The 15,885-nt window shown below is 34.7% G+C and overlaps 1 protein-coding gene across 2 annotated transcripts in view; it reads left to right on the forward strand.

Moving 5' to 3' along the window:
- SBF2 (SET binding factor 2) overlaps nt 1-15,885 on the forward strand; it is a 227,759-nt gene that overhangs the window by 149,064 nt on the left and 62,810 nt on the right. For both annotated transcript variants that reach the window (XM_034417071.3, XM_034417072.3), the window contains exon 17: nt 15,284-15,352. In XM_034417071.3, coding sequence (XP_034272962.1) covers nt 15,284-15,352 — 69 coding nt within the window. The remainder of the gene's footprint in view (nt 1-15,283; nt 15,353-15,885) is intronic.

The following is a 15,885-nucleotide window of genomic DNA, read 5'->3' on the forward strand; positions in this document are numbered from 1 at the left end:
GACAACTTTTAGAGCTTATTCAGGAGTTGATGACTCCTGGAGTTCCTTGCCCCAGATTGCTAACAATTTATAAATCTGCCCATTTACCTTTTAGGGTCCTAGTATACCATGTCTGTGAAGCTGTGGGGCAAGCTTTTACTGGTAATATCTACATACTTTTTTCTTTCTGTAGATGTTGGGAGTAAATTTTAGTTGAGATTCAACCAAATCTAGTTTTATTGAATACAGCCCATCTAATTGGGAGGGCAGACACAACTAAGAATGTTGTGATCTATTTTAAGCTTTGTCATCTGAATACTTCTAATGTATTTCCTTCAAGATGCTCAAGGCAATGTACTGTGGTTCACTTATCTCCCATTACTGGTGATAATATTCTTATCAGGTAGGCAATAGTAAATGCCTCAGGATTAGAGAGAATTATAGGAACCCTTTAAAGAAAGGATAATCAATTGTAGCAACCATGGGCTACAGGTTCCTCTTTTTGACATCCTTTGTATTCTCTTAAACCAAAGTTGCAGTTTTCTCATCATCCAACTCAAGTTTTAGTGCCTGGGTAAATGAGTGAATAAAAAATAAAATTAGAGGGATTTTTCTAAATAAATCAGTTTAGATTTGTTTAGATACTAACAGTTGAATTGATTTCATATGGCCATAAATAAGATTTCATTTTATGCTTCTTATAAATCAAATTAATAAATGGTCTTGTAGTCAATATTTCAAGCAATAAAACTGTTTGAAGAATATATGTAGCAAATATTTTGTTGAGCAAAATATTTAATGTAGTTATGCCTCATTTTACCTGAGATGTTTATGCACATCACATTACTTTTGCTATCTTCTCTTAGTATATTTTTGTTCTTTGAGTATTAAGTAAGGATTAAAGTTAATGCAATGCTGAAACTGTTCAATTAGAGCAAATCCATCTTTTTTGCATGGTATCTCCCATGTATTAAAAGAAAATGAATTATTGAAAAATAGCAAATAAAATGTGAAAATATGAAGGACAGAGTCTCTGGAAGCATAGTTTTTCTTTGTTTCTGTAAGTGGGAAAATAGTAAACATTCTAAAACTTTTTAAAAGTTCTATGCTATTTTGTGGACCATATTAAAAGTTTGATTTGCTTTAAAAAGTAGAAAGCATCTGGAATTAACTAATGTCTGAACAGCTGCAGTCATAATGGTTCCTTTTCTAATGAAGTTATAACAAAATCATGTCTAACAATGGGTTTTCATAAAAATAAAATATAATCAAAGCAGCAAAGGAAAAGTAGTTAGGCTTTGTAAATCCTTCAAAGAAGGTGCCAAATGAAATGCTTCATAACACATGCAAGTTGCGCACGAAGATTTTTCTTCACATCATTAAAATCGCAGCTTTTTTTCCTCCAGGCTTGTGCAACTGCTTCAGTCCAGCTCCCCACTGTCTCTGCATCCATGGCTGCTCTAATAATTCAAAGAGAAGTGCTTTGCCGGCACTGCCCTTAAGTGCTCATTAACCATGTCTTGGAAACTGGGGAGAGGTATCAAGTGATGTGCCACAAAGTTCAGTCCTGCATCCTGTATTACTATAATGCTTTTATTGGCAAACACAGAAGAAATAGAGAAAATGCTTATCAGATTTCCAGAAGACACAAAATTAGGCAGTGTAGTTAATCCAATAGAAAATGAGAAAATTATCCCAATAGGTTGGAGAGAGGACTGAAAATAACAGAACAAAAGTTAATCAAGAGAGTTGCAAAATACCTCTCTTTAGGAAAAAGAAATCATGTGACTAACATAGGATAGGTCATACCTGGCTTGATAAGAGTAGTTACGGAAAATGTGTGGAAAATACAGTAGATTAGCCATTAATTGTAAATTCCATATGAGTCAGGAGTATAATATGGCTGCATGTAAAAAAAAAAAACAGTTTTAGTGATCAGCAGAAGTACACTTTCTAAATCACCTAAAGTAACAAAATCATTGAATTGTTGAGTCCTCAATTTTAAGCACCACATTTTAAGGATTCAAAAGAACCAAGATAAGAAAAGCAACAAGGTTGATCAGGCAACTAATAACTAAGTTTTTTTTAAAGAAGGCTAAAGAACTTAAGGATGTTTAGCTTTGAGAAAAGAAGACTGAAAAAAAATAAAGCACTGTTCAAGCTCTTACAATGTGTCACAGGAGATCTGCTTTTTATTGCTTTAGAAAGATGCACATTGTTTAATGGATTTAAATAATAGAAACTCATATTATAAATAATAACTGTCTTCTAGATTGGTAGGTGGGAGAATGCTTGCAGGAAGCAGTGTTTTCAATGCCTCTTGAGATCTTCCTGTTCTTGTGCCATTAGTCTGCTGAACACCTAATTACTACAGTACTGTCTTATGTCAAGGTATATTTACCCATGTAGTATGGCTGTATTACTATTATCCTTCTCATCTTTTCTACTACCTTCTCCTTTTGGTATCTTATGATTATATTATTTTGTTGTTTGTATGTACAGTGACATCTTATGCATCAGAGACAAATTCCTTGTGTGTCCAGTCACACTTGGCCAGTGTTCTGTTCTGTTCTGTTCTGTTCTGTTCTGTTCTGTTCTGTTGTGTTGTGTTCTAGAAGGAAAACTAGTCAAAGGTGGTGCATTTGGGTATGTTAGCAGAATGTTCACTAAAGATTGGGAAAGGGTTAATACAATTTAAGAAAAGAATGTAGCATGTGGTTTTTGTGCGTGCGTGTAATGTTGCTTACCCCGAAAGGAATTAGCATGATATATCTGTCTGACCCATGAATTCTACTTATCCATAAAGAAAAATGAATATGGCTTGCATCTAAAAGAAATGTGTGTAAATAATAATAAAAAATGTTCTTGAAAAGTAACTTTATTTCCATATTCTGTTGTGGCCCCCTCCTTGTACCTCACTATTTCAGATCTTGTTTAAATCAAACCCAGAGAATATTTTGTACACAGCTTATGGCAAAAATGTTTCATTTTCCGCTTAAGTGAAATGTATGTTACATTGCAGCATCCTTTTAAAATGCACTATTAAAAAAAAGGTGAAAAGCAGTCTTTTACAACAAGACAAAAAACATTCCTCCATGAAAGATCACATATTTTGTTATATTTGGATCACTGCCAGAGGAAAACAACATAAACATTTTATTCATTTCAGGTCTTTATTCTTTGGGGGAAGTAGGTCTATTTCTGTTTGTTTCTTTCTATGTTTCATTGGTGGTTGTTTTTTTAATACGAAAAAACCACACACAACAATGGAGATGTTCTTTTTGTGTGTGCTGGAGGGCAACTGGAGCAGAACTTGAAGACATAATAGAACAGTAGAATAACAACAGAGTGGAACTGGTAGAGTTCATTCATCTCTAGAAAGACAGAATTGGAGAGATTAAGCTAAGTGTGGGAAAATGGAACAAGTAAAGTTAGATGGACTATAAAAAATATAATTAGTATAGACTGAGTCTTCAAAAGCAACAGACGAAAGGGAAGGATGATAAAAGTGAGCAAAAGAGGAAAAATAAACTAATGGTAGGATGAACTAAGTTCAAAAATACATTTCAGAGTAATTATTAAGAATGATACATAAAGCCTACATAATTTATTTTGAAAAGCAAAATAATTGTTCCTAATTTTTTTTAACATTTTATAAATCAAGCAAAAGTTACCTAATTTGCTATTTTTGCAAGTGATTAAATGCACATATAAAAGTAACATTTTAGTACAAAAAAATTAACAAAATTAAAGCAAAATACAGGCTGGCAGAATTGGATATAGTAATATCTAAGTAATTTATAATGCAATATAATCTGCTTATTGTTTTTATTATTCCATCACTAGAATTTTCTGAACCCAGTAACATAATAGTGTGGCTGTTTATATATGTTCAAGAAATAAATGTTATGCTTTCAATATATTTTTTCAAACTTGCTAAATTAAAAGAAAAACTTATTTTATGGTTATAGATTTTTTTGTAGAGTGTGGAGTGAGACCAAGCTTAAATAAAACCCTCAAATGAAAAAGGATTACTTTAGGTCCAGCCTTTTTTGCCCCAGGTCCGCAACAAACTTGCTTTAGAAGCTTTACATAACTTCACTTTAATTATTAAAAAAATAGCCATAAGTTCTTCTATTTTTACCAGGATTGAATGAACATTAAGGCATAATTATCCCATCTAATTGAATGTATTTACCAATTTACGGGGAAGCTGCTTTTTTAAAAAAGAATGTTGGAGAATGTTAGTGTTTTAGTTTATTTCTGTTTTCAGTTCCTGGTGATTTGATTAGAAATTTGTAGTTGGAAATTGACACAAATAACAGAGGCATAATCTAGATTCATAATTTGTAAAATATAAAAGAATCAAGGTAGGGTTTAATAAAATACCACAAATGAAAAGATGATATGTTATTTTTTCCCACTCATTGACATTAGAATTATAGAAGAGACTTTTTGTTTTTTGTTTTTTTTTTATTGAAAAAGTTTTTCAAATACAAATTTTTCCCCCTTTCCCCCCCACTCCTCCCTAACCCCCCCTTGCCCTCCCCTCCCCCCGTGGCTTCTTCAGGATACAACCCAAATTCATAACAGATTATATAATACTTTACCATCCCCTTGCTCCATCCCCCATATACTGACCCTTTCTTTCTAATAATGTTATTATATCCCCCTTATACTATACATTTCGGAATAACATTCTACTATAACATTATATAATAACTCCTAATTTAGCATAGTATTATTATTATATCCCCCAATTTAACAATTTTTACTCATGATCTACTCTTTTACTCCTCCCCATACATATATCTCTTAAATCAAATCTTTTTTTTTGTATATTAATATAACATTTCAAAGCAACCTTCCACTATAAAACTATATAATAAATCCTAATTTAACATTTATTCAACTCATAGTCTGCCCATTTCCTCCACCCCCATAGATATATCTCTTAACTCAAATCTTTTACATATATTCATATCTAAACATAATATCCCTTTTCTTCAACTAAACAATCAATAAGCTAACCTATCTCCACCCACATTTTGTTGATGGGGCTGATAAAGTGTAATTTTGCGAGACACTATGAAGACTGCAGTACATTATAAAATACAAGAGCAGTCTGAAAATCACATTCCCATTTCTCCTTTTGTGGGCATTGTTGTTGTTGTGTATTCCATGATACCACGCTTGTAAAATCATATTCCTCATAAATCTGCTAATAAAGTTCTAATATTTCTGGGTATATTAGTAAAGGCAGAAAAGCAGCCCTTAATGCCTGCCCTTAGTACCATGGCCCACAAATGCAGATATATTCTCTAATGGAGGAGCGTTCTGTCCTCAAAACGTCCAAACCAATTTAGAGGAAGATGCAGAGACTATTGACAGAAGGCGAAATGAGTGAAGTTTACCCACCTTAGAATACTAAAAGCGTCCCTGTTTGTTTCCTCCTGTCAGCGCCATCTGTTCATCTGCCCTGCTTCTGCCTCCAAGACAACTGTTTTCTTGTTGCTATCAAAAGAAGACTTTGTATGCATCTTCTTCCATTTGTGTGGTTGAATATAGCATTATCCTTGAAATATACATATTTATTTCAGTGTGGAATCATTACTTAGACCAAGTCTTCTTCTCCTCTAGTGGACTTTAAGCCCATAAAGGGGAAAATATCTAAGCATTCAGAATCTGACTGGCAATCTTCTTTGTGGGACCATGGTCATTTTCTTTTCCAGATAGTCTAGTAGGTGGATGACGTTCCCATCAGAGAACTTCAAGGCATAGCCTGAGTAGAAATACAAACTCTCCATTATTCTGTTAATGATCTACTTGTCTTATATGGAGAAGGATACGGCTTTTATGGATTGAAGCTGCTTCCTCCACCTTTCCACACTTGCCCGACAAATTTCAATTCATGGATACTTTTTAGGCATAAGTCTCTTAAATTGCAAAGTAGTAGATTAATATAACCTGATTTACCCACATGAAACCGTGGGTAAATCAACTTGAAAATAATGTCCTCCATTTGCATGCTTGGCTCAAGTATATAAAGCGTTTGTATCTTTTCTACATGAACTAAATATTTTCCTTTAAAAGGTGGGAATCTGTAAGAAAATACCCCTTGATAAAATATTAGTTCACCATAACACTGAATAGAGCTGAACTGAGCTGTGTATCTTTTAAGTAATATAATTGTTTCAACAAAGGATCAAACGAAGCATCAATTTACAGATTGTTTTCTGAAGCAACAGAACTCTTTTCAAATGACAGATGCTGCAAAAGATTCTACCAACCCTATATTGGAGAAGCAAACAGTTCAAACTCAACTAATTTTATTTCCAAAGCTCTGAGTTGTCTAATTTACAGGTATTCTTGACTCTCAGAGAAGACAGTGATCATTTGAAATAATTCAGATACTGTAATTTTTCTGAGAGCCATTCCCTTAAATCTATTCATTACAGATTTGACTCTGAATCTTCGACTCCATTGAAGGAAGAGAATCAAGACTTTTTGCAGTTTCTTGATCTGCCATAACCTGGTATTGCTTTCTAAAATGAATTATTGGCTAAACTGTCAGATCAGTGGGAAAAAAAGGCACAACTTTATGTAACTGAATGTCAGCATATCTTCAGTGTCCTTTTTTTTTTTTTTTTTTTTAGTCTTGCAGGCTGGAAGAGTGAAGAAAAATTCTGAAAGCATTTAAGTTGCATGTGATTTTGATAAATTGTAATTAGATTCGAGGTAATAGTAGTCTTTCACATGCTGCCAATTATGTAAACCATAATCTGTGAAAGAATGTTTTTTCCCATTCCACTGTTTCTTAAGTTCTGATTTAGTATTTTACTGTACTGTTATAAATCATTATCATGTTGAAATGACAGTGCTGGACAGAATATATTTTTAATTCTTGTAACATTTCCTAGAAATATTTGCAGCTAGCGATCAGCATTTTTTAAAGATTGCTGGGCTGCTTTCACAAGCAGAGTACACAAAGGAAAACTATTGACAATCCAATGAAATGTTTTAAGCATAATTTCTGTTGTAAGCCTTTGAGTCACTGTTGACTCTGGGGACTAGTCCCTGCAGTTTTTTGCCAGCATTTTCAGAAGTGGCTTGTCATTGTTTCCTTCTTGGACTGAGAGAGAGTGACTGGTCCAAGGTCACCCAGCTAGCATTGTGCCTCAGGCAAGACTAGGACTCATAGTCTACCAATTTCAAGCCTGATGCCTTAACCAGTACACTGAACTGGCTCTCTTAGAAGCTCTCTAGGACGACATCAATCAGTTAGTTGTTTAATTAGTTATTAATCTGTTTAACAAAAAATTATCTAATTTCTAAAGAGAATCCCCCCCCTTTTTTTTTTGTCGTTGCAGTTCCCCTCTGGTCACCATGACCAGAATTCAGGTGCTTGGCAGCCTACTTCCATTAAGGACCATAGGATGTTACAATCCCCCCCCCCACCCCATCCACCAATCTCCCCCTCAATTTTTGCCTTTTTGGCTGCTTGTTATTTTGCTGCCTCTGCCGGTCCTACTTCCCTTAGACTTTACCCACCTGTCCCCAGTTGATCTTCACCATCTTTTTCCTCCTCCTGCTGATGAGGCATACATAGCCAGGCCTTTTGTCAGGCATCTACTGGCTGTGCCACACCTTCTTCCCATGGCCATATGCAGCCTTGTCCAAACTGCACGCAGTCTTCTCATTCCAAATTACATGCAGAAGTCGGCAGGATATTGCAGGGAGGTACTTGCTTAATAAACCTGCAATTTTCACTTAACGATAGCAATCGGGACTGCCAGGATTGCTGTTATTAAGCTATGCCGTCCCTTGATGTCACACATTATCAGTAGGAAATTCCAGACCCAAGTTACTGTTGTTAACCGAGGATTACCTGTAACAGTTTTACCAATACTGTTTAAAGTACACAAGTGCTTGAAAAGCAAAACACAGAAAGTCAGCATAAAAATATCTGGAAATAGATGTTAGTCAACATTCATAGAAATATCCTCTGAAGGAGAAGGGCAAGGGAATGTCAATCTGACTATGTATCTCACCACATACTAAATCATCCAATCCTGTTTCAATGAGAATGTGCACATAGTCTGAATTATGAGACATGCAGAATGTTGTATTGCAGTGTCAACACATTGGAAAAACAATAATGGAATTTCATTTTATATGTTTTAACTATTTTGAAAAGTGCTTATTTGCCAGAACTTGTAAGTACAACTACATAATTATGCTTACATACATGCATGCAAATATATGTACTTACATACATATGTGCACAGATAAGTAAACAGTATAGTTTTCTGAATAAATGAAACTGACTTCAATTTAATGAGCCCACATTCAGCAAACTTTGACTGTAACAGACCAAATTTCAGTCAAGATATCCTTCCAAAATAAAGGAAAATCTATTGCATCTGAAGTAGCCCAGACAAGACAGTTGAACTTATGTCAATTTTATGAAATTCATGGATATTTATATCATTTGTGAATGATGTCATTATACAACTGACATGAACAATATATTTTATAACAAATCATTTGCAGTGTTACAAATAGCATAATTTATAGTATTTCTATAAACGGCATAATTTCTGTTATGTTTTATGAATATTTAGGAGTAATGGCACTCTTCCTCCTAAATGGTCCAATTAACTGAAGATTCACTAAATGTTGGCATATTACAGCTATTCTTATATTAATATTTTTATTTGCACTTAGTTTAATTTTTAGTCCTATCATAATCTAGGCAGAAATACTTGCCTAAGCAACAGACCTAAAATATCAACTACACAACTCCTACTAATGTGTTATGCCTTGAATTCTTTTATGTTTGGCCTATATTTATTCATTTTGCCTTGCTAATTTGTTATATGCTATAAAATATCGCCTTATTTAATTAAAAATGTGGGATACGTCTGCAGATTCTCGCATAGCACAGTGAATCGCAGATGGTGTGGTTTAAGATTTGGACAGAGTAGAAGTGAATGAAGTCCTGCTGTGAAATATAAGGCATCTTGGCATCCCAACCATTTCCTTGGGAAGAGATTACAGCCTAAGTGTGCCTGAACTTTATTGCTATGGGCCTCATGACAGTTTTCAGAAACATCCATGGCATTCTCACTAAAGAAATTCAGATGTGCTGAAATTCATTCTTGTACTTCATGATTGGCTTAAGAAGGGAATAAAAAAATATAACTTTGATTTTTTTTTTTTATCCTCACATTGTAATATATAGAAACAATACTGCTATGAAATATATAAAATGACTGGGGTTAGTACAAATTTTATACAATGACTCTGGAAATGAATGTGCAGTGTCATTGATTTCTGTTGCTGTTAATATTTCAAAGCTCTCCAGGGCATATGTTTCCAATTGTTAAAATTCATAATCTTGTGAAGTAAATCAAGGTAAAAATACTTTTCGTCAAAGTAATTGATTCCAAGATTGATTAATGAAAAATTAGATCAAAGTGAAGATTTACCTTCTCCATACCCATTCTGAATTTACTGAAAGTCACGAATGACTAGTTCCTGAAAAATCAAATTTAGCTGAAAAATAGTTGTAGTTTAAAATTTTTAAATACAGCTCTACACCACATCACCTTATGTCTCAGACTGCATAAAGGTTAACAAATCCAGTAACGATGTATGCAGTTAATTAACAGGTTAACCTGTTCTTAGGTTTTTTTAAAGGACTGGCTTAGATAAACGTGATGTTATGGAAGGTTGACTGGGTTTATGTATGAGCACAATATGTGATTTGATGTGTGCATTTAAATCCTCTTATTCAAGCATTCCTGGAATGAAACTCTTGCACAATCCGAGATTGCTGGTTATGTGATATGATGACAAAGCAGAAGTTGCTGAGTTGATCATTTTCAAGCAATCCGGTAACATAAGGCTGCATTTTTAAAATAAATAATAAATTGTCTTTATTTTAATTTTTACTCTCTAGCCAAAACCCTAGTGGCTGCGCAGGGCAATATTTCAACTGACACTATATCAACTGCCTACAGAATATCAACAGGTCTCAGCTTAATTTTATTAGATTGATGAGGTTTATCAAGTTTTAATTTAGGCCAGGCTGTCACACTGTAGGTAAATATATATTATGTATTTATAATATATAAATTAATATATCTCATAATGTCTGAGATTTTTTATGTATTTGTATTAACATCAAAATACTCAAAACAGCACAATTTTTAATACAATTGCTGAAAACTTTATGGGATTTGTGGAAGGTTTTAATATTTTGACATAGTGCATGGGTCCTCACCTTTTTGAGTGGGCATGTTTAACAACGGGTTATGGATACTTTCACAAATATTGCCCTTCACAACATCCTGGCACAACAGTGAGAGACTAAAGACAGCACTCCTTTCCCAGAGCCAACAACTGCAGCAGAAAGAAGAGCCAGTGGATGGATTGGTTCCTTGGAAGTCCTCTCCGGATTAAAGAGAGGAGAAGGATTACCCAAAAGTTTGCTCTATAAATAATCTTCCTGTGAAGACATCATAAAATAGTCTTCAGTGCATTCATTTTGCCTAAATCACAGTTCAACACCATTAATTTGGACACTGGGTTTGCCTACTTCCTCTCATAAGTACTTTCAGAGACCGCTTATTATTTACTTTCAAGGTGTTAAGAACCATCCAAAGGATAAGTTTCATTACTCAAGAATTTCCTACACTGAATGAAATAAGGTGGGGGTTTTTTTTGTAACTGTAAGGATTAAAAAGAAACATTTTAATTTGGGGGGAAACAACAAAAGGCAGAGTAGAATGTTGATTTTGGAAAGCTAAGGGGTGGATGGAATATTTTCTGTGGAGAAGTTTAAAATTTTATAAGAGAATGTATGATGGTTTTGAGATTAACTATAAGAAATCCTTCCATGATAAAATTTGGTTGATTGGGAAAAAAAGATAAGCGGTAAGGTTGACTACAGGGAACCAGAGAGAACAGAGGATTACAGTTAAAGGAGAAGCAACCTATTGATACAGTGGACCAGTACTATTTGACTATAGAAGAAATTAAGGCTGTTTTGGAGCAAGATTCCCAGAAATTACTTACAAAATTGTCTGGTACTATAACAGAGATAACCACAGATTTTATTGGATGAAACAGACTGAGGATGATTTGAATGTAGATGTGGATTTTTAAAATAATGCTAGATTACAAAAGTGATATGAAAAAAGGTGCTATGGATCTGAAAATGGATTTAAAAATCCTATGTTATATGGAAAAAATGCCACTATAGATTTACAAATGAAACCAGTTGCCTTAATAATTAAAGAAGACAAACAAGTAATAAATCAGAAGAGTGACTTGAAAAACTTTCTTATCTTGGATTTACAAAAGAGGCATGTTAAACTAATGGAGTTGTTCCTGAGGGGAGGCAATGAGAAAATGATTTTAAAAATCAGCTTGAGGTACATTATTTCACAGGATTAAAGACCAAGAAAAGTAAGCAGAAGGAATTCAAAGTGAATTTATTTCATCAGGGTTATATATTAGGTTACTTGACACCCATTAATGAAATTTCATTTTGATGAGGACTGAATGATGAGGCTATAAAAATCTGTTTATAAGTATAGAGAGTTACTTTGCTTGCTTTCTTAGACAGCGTGGTAAATTGGAATACAAAAAGGATTTATTAAATTAAGGGTTTTGGTAGCTCTTAACAGACTTTTGCTGATTAGAATTGAATGATAAGTCTCTTTCATTTGGATATTGATAAGGGATGAGAGATGGGAAAAAGAGATCTTTGTATTGAAATATTAGGGTAGATGTTACATTATTTATAGTTTTCTGGAGGGGGAGCAAGGGAATCATCACACCACTGGACATTAGTGCTGCTTGCAAACCACTCTTGATATTCATAGTAAACTACGAATAGACTATGGGGCAATATTACCACCTGACAGATGATGATGGGCACACTATTACCAATGGATTCGCACTTGGGATCACAATTCTGGATTAAAGGGATAACTTCATAGACATCTGTTTAAAATGCTATTAATTCATGTATGGAATTTCTTAATCAACCAGATCATGGTTATCCCAAAGAAACCTTTTCCAAAAGGCAACTGGACTTTCTTTTTGTTCCTTTGAAAATCTTTCACTCCTCATCCAAGAACTGAAAAAGCTCCTTGGATGAGAAGCAAAATGTTTTCAAAGAAAAAAAAAAGTAAGTCAGTTGCTTTTTAGAAAAAGCACTTTGGGATATTTATTCATTTAAATTTAACATAATTGTAAGCTGTCCAGAGTCACTTGGATGAGTTGGAAAGCTATAGAAATTGAATAAAACAAAGACAGAAAAGAAGCTATGGTTAAAATATTATTGCTTGCTTTAGTGTCACAATTCAATTTAAAATATTCAGGTATGTTTGATCCAATCTGTGTCAGGTAATCCTCTTTTAGCAACCATTTGTTCAGAGACTATTCAAAATTACAACAGCACTGAAGGAAGGGACTTACGACCATTCTTCATAGTTGTGGCCATCACAGGCCTCCAATGATTACATGATCACAATTCAGATGCTTTGCAACTGACCCACAGTTATGATGGTCACAGGATCCCAAGGTGATGTAATCATAATTTGCAACCTTCACAACCAGCTTCTGACAAAGTTAATAGGGAAGCTAGTAGGAGGTCACAGTGACAATGACTGCAGGATGCTACAACTGCACAAGATTCACCTGACAACAGCAACTGGAATTGATGCAACGGCCATCGTAACTTGGCACAGCCATATGGTTTCGTGCTTTAGAACCATTCACTCAGCAACAGAGTTGCTGTGCCAATTACCATTGTTAGACAGACCTTCTGTATAACCATGTTAATGAAACTGATATCTCAAGCAGCAAGTGTTTGGTGCTAGGAAGCACCTGGAATAGATCAGAAGTCAGAATGATATATATCATATAACCACCTCTGAGCTGTGTCCTCCTCTAACCTATTCTTCAGTCCTCTGGAGTGTTATAGGGTGCCATTCCATTGACAGTGTTAAAATAAGGTTTGAGTTTAAGTCAAAGCAATTTCCATAACTGGAATGGGACTCAACTGCTAAGGTAGTAAAAAATCTTGATTGATTCTGTTCAAAAGTGTCTCTCTTTTTCTTTATACATCTTAATTTGTCCAAAACATAGACCAAAGGAACAAAAGTATTGTGGTGTATGACCCTGAGAATAAAACCCAGGCTATTCATTTTCATCATTACTTTCTCGTTGCTTTTCAAAAGTATGTTTTCCTCATTGTTGACAGCAACCACATTTTTGATGGATAATTATTTTAATGGCAAGTAAAAACACAATAACTCTTACTGAGAACTGAAAGCAGGTTTGCGAAAGCAGCTTGTGCAATCTTCGCCCTCCATAGAGTCAAACTGGATATATTTTTTGAAACGGTTGTTTGCAAGCTGATGCTGTAAAAAAAGCAAACTTGGGGCCTCCTATGAAGACTGATATTCGTCTCCTCAGTTTCCTCTGAAAATCATTGCCTTTGATTTTGTTTTGCTTTTTAAATATTCAAGTGGCTTAGGGAGCTGTAGATTTTTTCCCCTTTGCTTGCTAGTTGCATAGTTGTCTATGCATATTGAGTAGAGGTGCAAAATAATAGTTCCATTAGATGGAATGACCACTTTTTTCCCTTTGGAAAATGAATATTTCAGTTTACCTAGCAAGTACTAAAACCAGAAGCCTCAGAGGCAGAGATTCAATGAGAAAACAGAACCGGTAGTAACAAATTATACATTTTATCACTGCAGCAGAGCCTGATTTGCTGCAAGGAGGCATATTGTTGGGAGGCAGAGGCTGAATGGTGGGGGTGGCGGGTGGGTTGGGCTTCGGCAACATTCATTCTATAAGACACACAGACATTTCCACCCACTTTTTTGGGGGGGGGGGAAATGTGTCTTATACACCGAAAAATACGATAATTGTTTATTTAGAAAAATTATATGGCCGCCCAACTCACAGTCATTCTGGATAACTTATAGAAAGAAAACCTCTTTCTCCATGAGGATGATGCTCCACAAGGAGGAAGCCACCACAGAGAACCCCCTTCATGGTCACTAGGTGGAACTCCTTAAGAGAGGGAATCCATAACATCCTGCCTCCCCGCTGTCATGGGTCAGGTAGATATAACTTGGAAAATATGGTCCTTCAAATTTTAAAAAGAATCTAGCAACTGCCACGTAAAAAAACGCAAGCCATAGCAATGGGAGCAACAAGTTTCAGTTCCTGTATCTCTTTCTCCAACTTCTGTTAGATAACTTTGAAATCTTCTCCATTCTCCATTTTGGAATGTGAGAACAATAGACTCCCATGTACTGTAATTGTTAATCTACTTTCAGGCTGTTAGCTGCTGACCTTGGCTGATATAGCTCTCCCAGACACTAGTCATTTATGTTTGCAGCATTTTACCAATAAGCATTCTAATATATATTTTTATTCTATCATTTCTCTTTTTCCTCGGAAAGGCCAAAAGGTTTATTTTCAATATAGTTCATTTTCCTCATTTTAACCCTTCTCCACTTGCTTTAGGTAGCACACATTCAAGAACTGCTTATAGCCTAAACATGTCATCTTAGAATCACATGTGTGGGATGGGCAGCTGTATAAATTGATTGAACAAACGAGTAGTTTGAATGGTTAATGCTCAAAATGCATGTTTAAATATCTACATTTTTCCTAGAGTGGGAAGAATAGAACCCTAGACAATATTTTTATCTTGGTGTAATTGAACACATGTCAGAAGGCTTTTCTAAATCCTATTCTCTTCCTCCTATTAAGCATAAACAGTTACAGTTCTTTAGCTCAAACAAGGTGCTTCTGTTTTATATAGAAAAGGTATATCCGTTCTTCCCAGAGCCAAATTACTGGTGTTCCATCATAACTATGTGCTGGATATCACAAGCTGGATCAGGTAGTGGGATTATTGGGGAAAGTAAAAGACTATAGAGTACATTCCCACCAAGTTGATTTCAAGGAAGTGGACACTGATACCAATTGTATCAGTATCTAATTTATTCCTACAGTTTTTCTCCAGAAGTGGTCTGTATATAAATATTTTAAGTTGGGAAATGTTTTTTATTTTTAATTTATTTTTTATCAAGATTTATTTAAAAGAATATCAGGTTCTCCATTTTATTTTTAGCATGACTGAGTGTGCTTTGTTTCTGAGTTACAATTTCTAGGAATATGGCTCCTCATTAAAATTTGAAAGATTTCAATTAATAATTATAACTTGCTAACATTCTCTTTTTTGTTTTTTTCTATGAATCCAAAGGATTGTTCATCTTCAGAAGAATATAATATTGCTGCGACATTATTGCCATTGACAACTGCTTTTTATAGGGTAAGTTGTGTTTTTCTAGGAATTAGAATATATATATTTCATAACTGCACTGAAATTACGTGAAGGATGAAGATTACGAGGGCATCTTACCCAGAACTTGTTCAACTTATTTCTTATTTTTTTCCAGCCCAGTCTCTCGATCCCTTTCTGATACTGTTGCGTTTCCTGTCTTTCCAGCATTGTGTAATTCTAAAGGGCATTAAGGGACAAAAAGCATGGCAATATTAAGCAGACATTAGAGTTTTTGTACTCTTTGTTTTCTTGTGTTCTACATACGGTAGAGTGGGGAATTGTAAAGAAAGATCCTTCCTTCCTTCCTTCCTTCCTTCCTTCCTTCCTTCCTTCCTTCCTTCCTTCCTTCCTTCCTTCCTTCCTTCCTTCCTTCCTTCCTTCCTTCCTTCCTTCCTTCTATGATGAAGTGTTATAGAGAAGGAAAAATCTTCCATTCTATAAGGATACTTCACTTATATTCTATCTATAATTAGTCTTGACATGTCTAATCTATTTGTTTCAAGCGTTAGTTCTCATAAATG

Source organism: Pantherophis guttatus, chromosome 1, assembly GCF_059756535.1.
Source record: "Pantherophis guttatus breed Tessera chromosome 1, ASM5975653v1, whole genome shotgun sequence".
NCBI lineage: Eukaryota > Metazoa > Chordata > Lepidosauria > Squamata > Colubridae > Pantherophis > Pantherophis guttatus.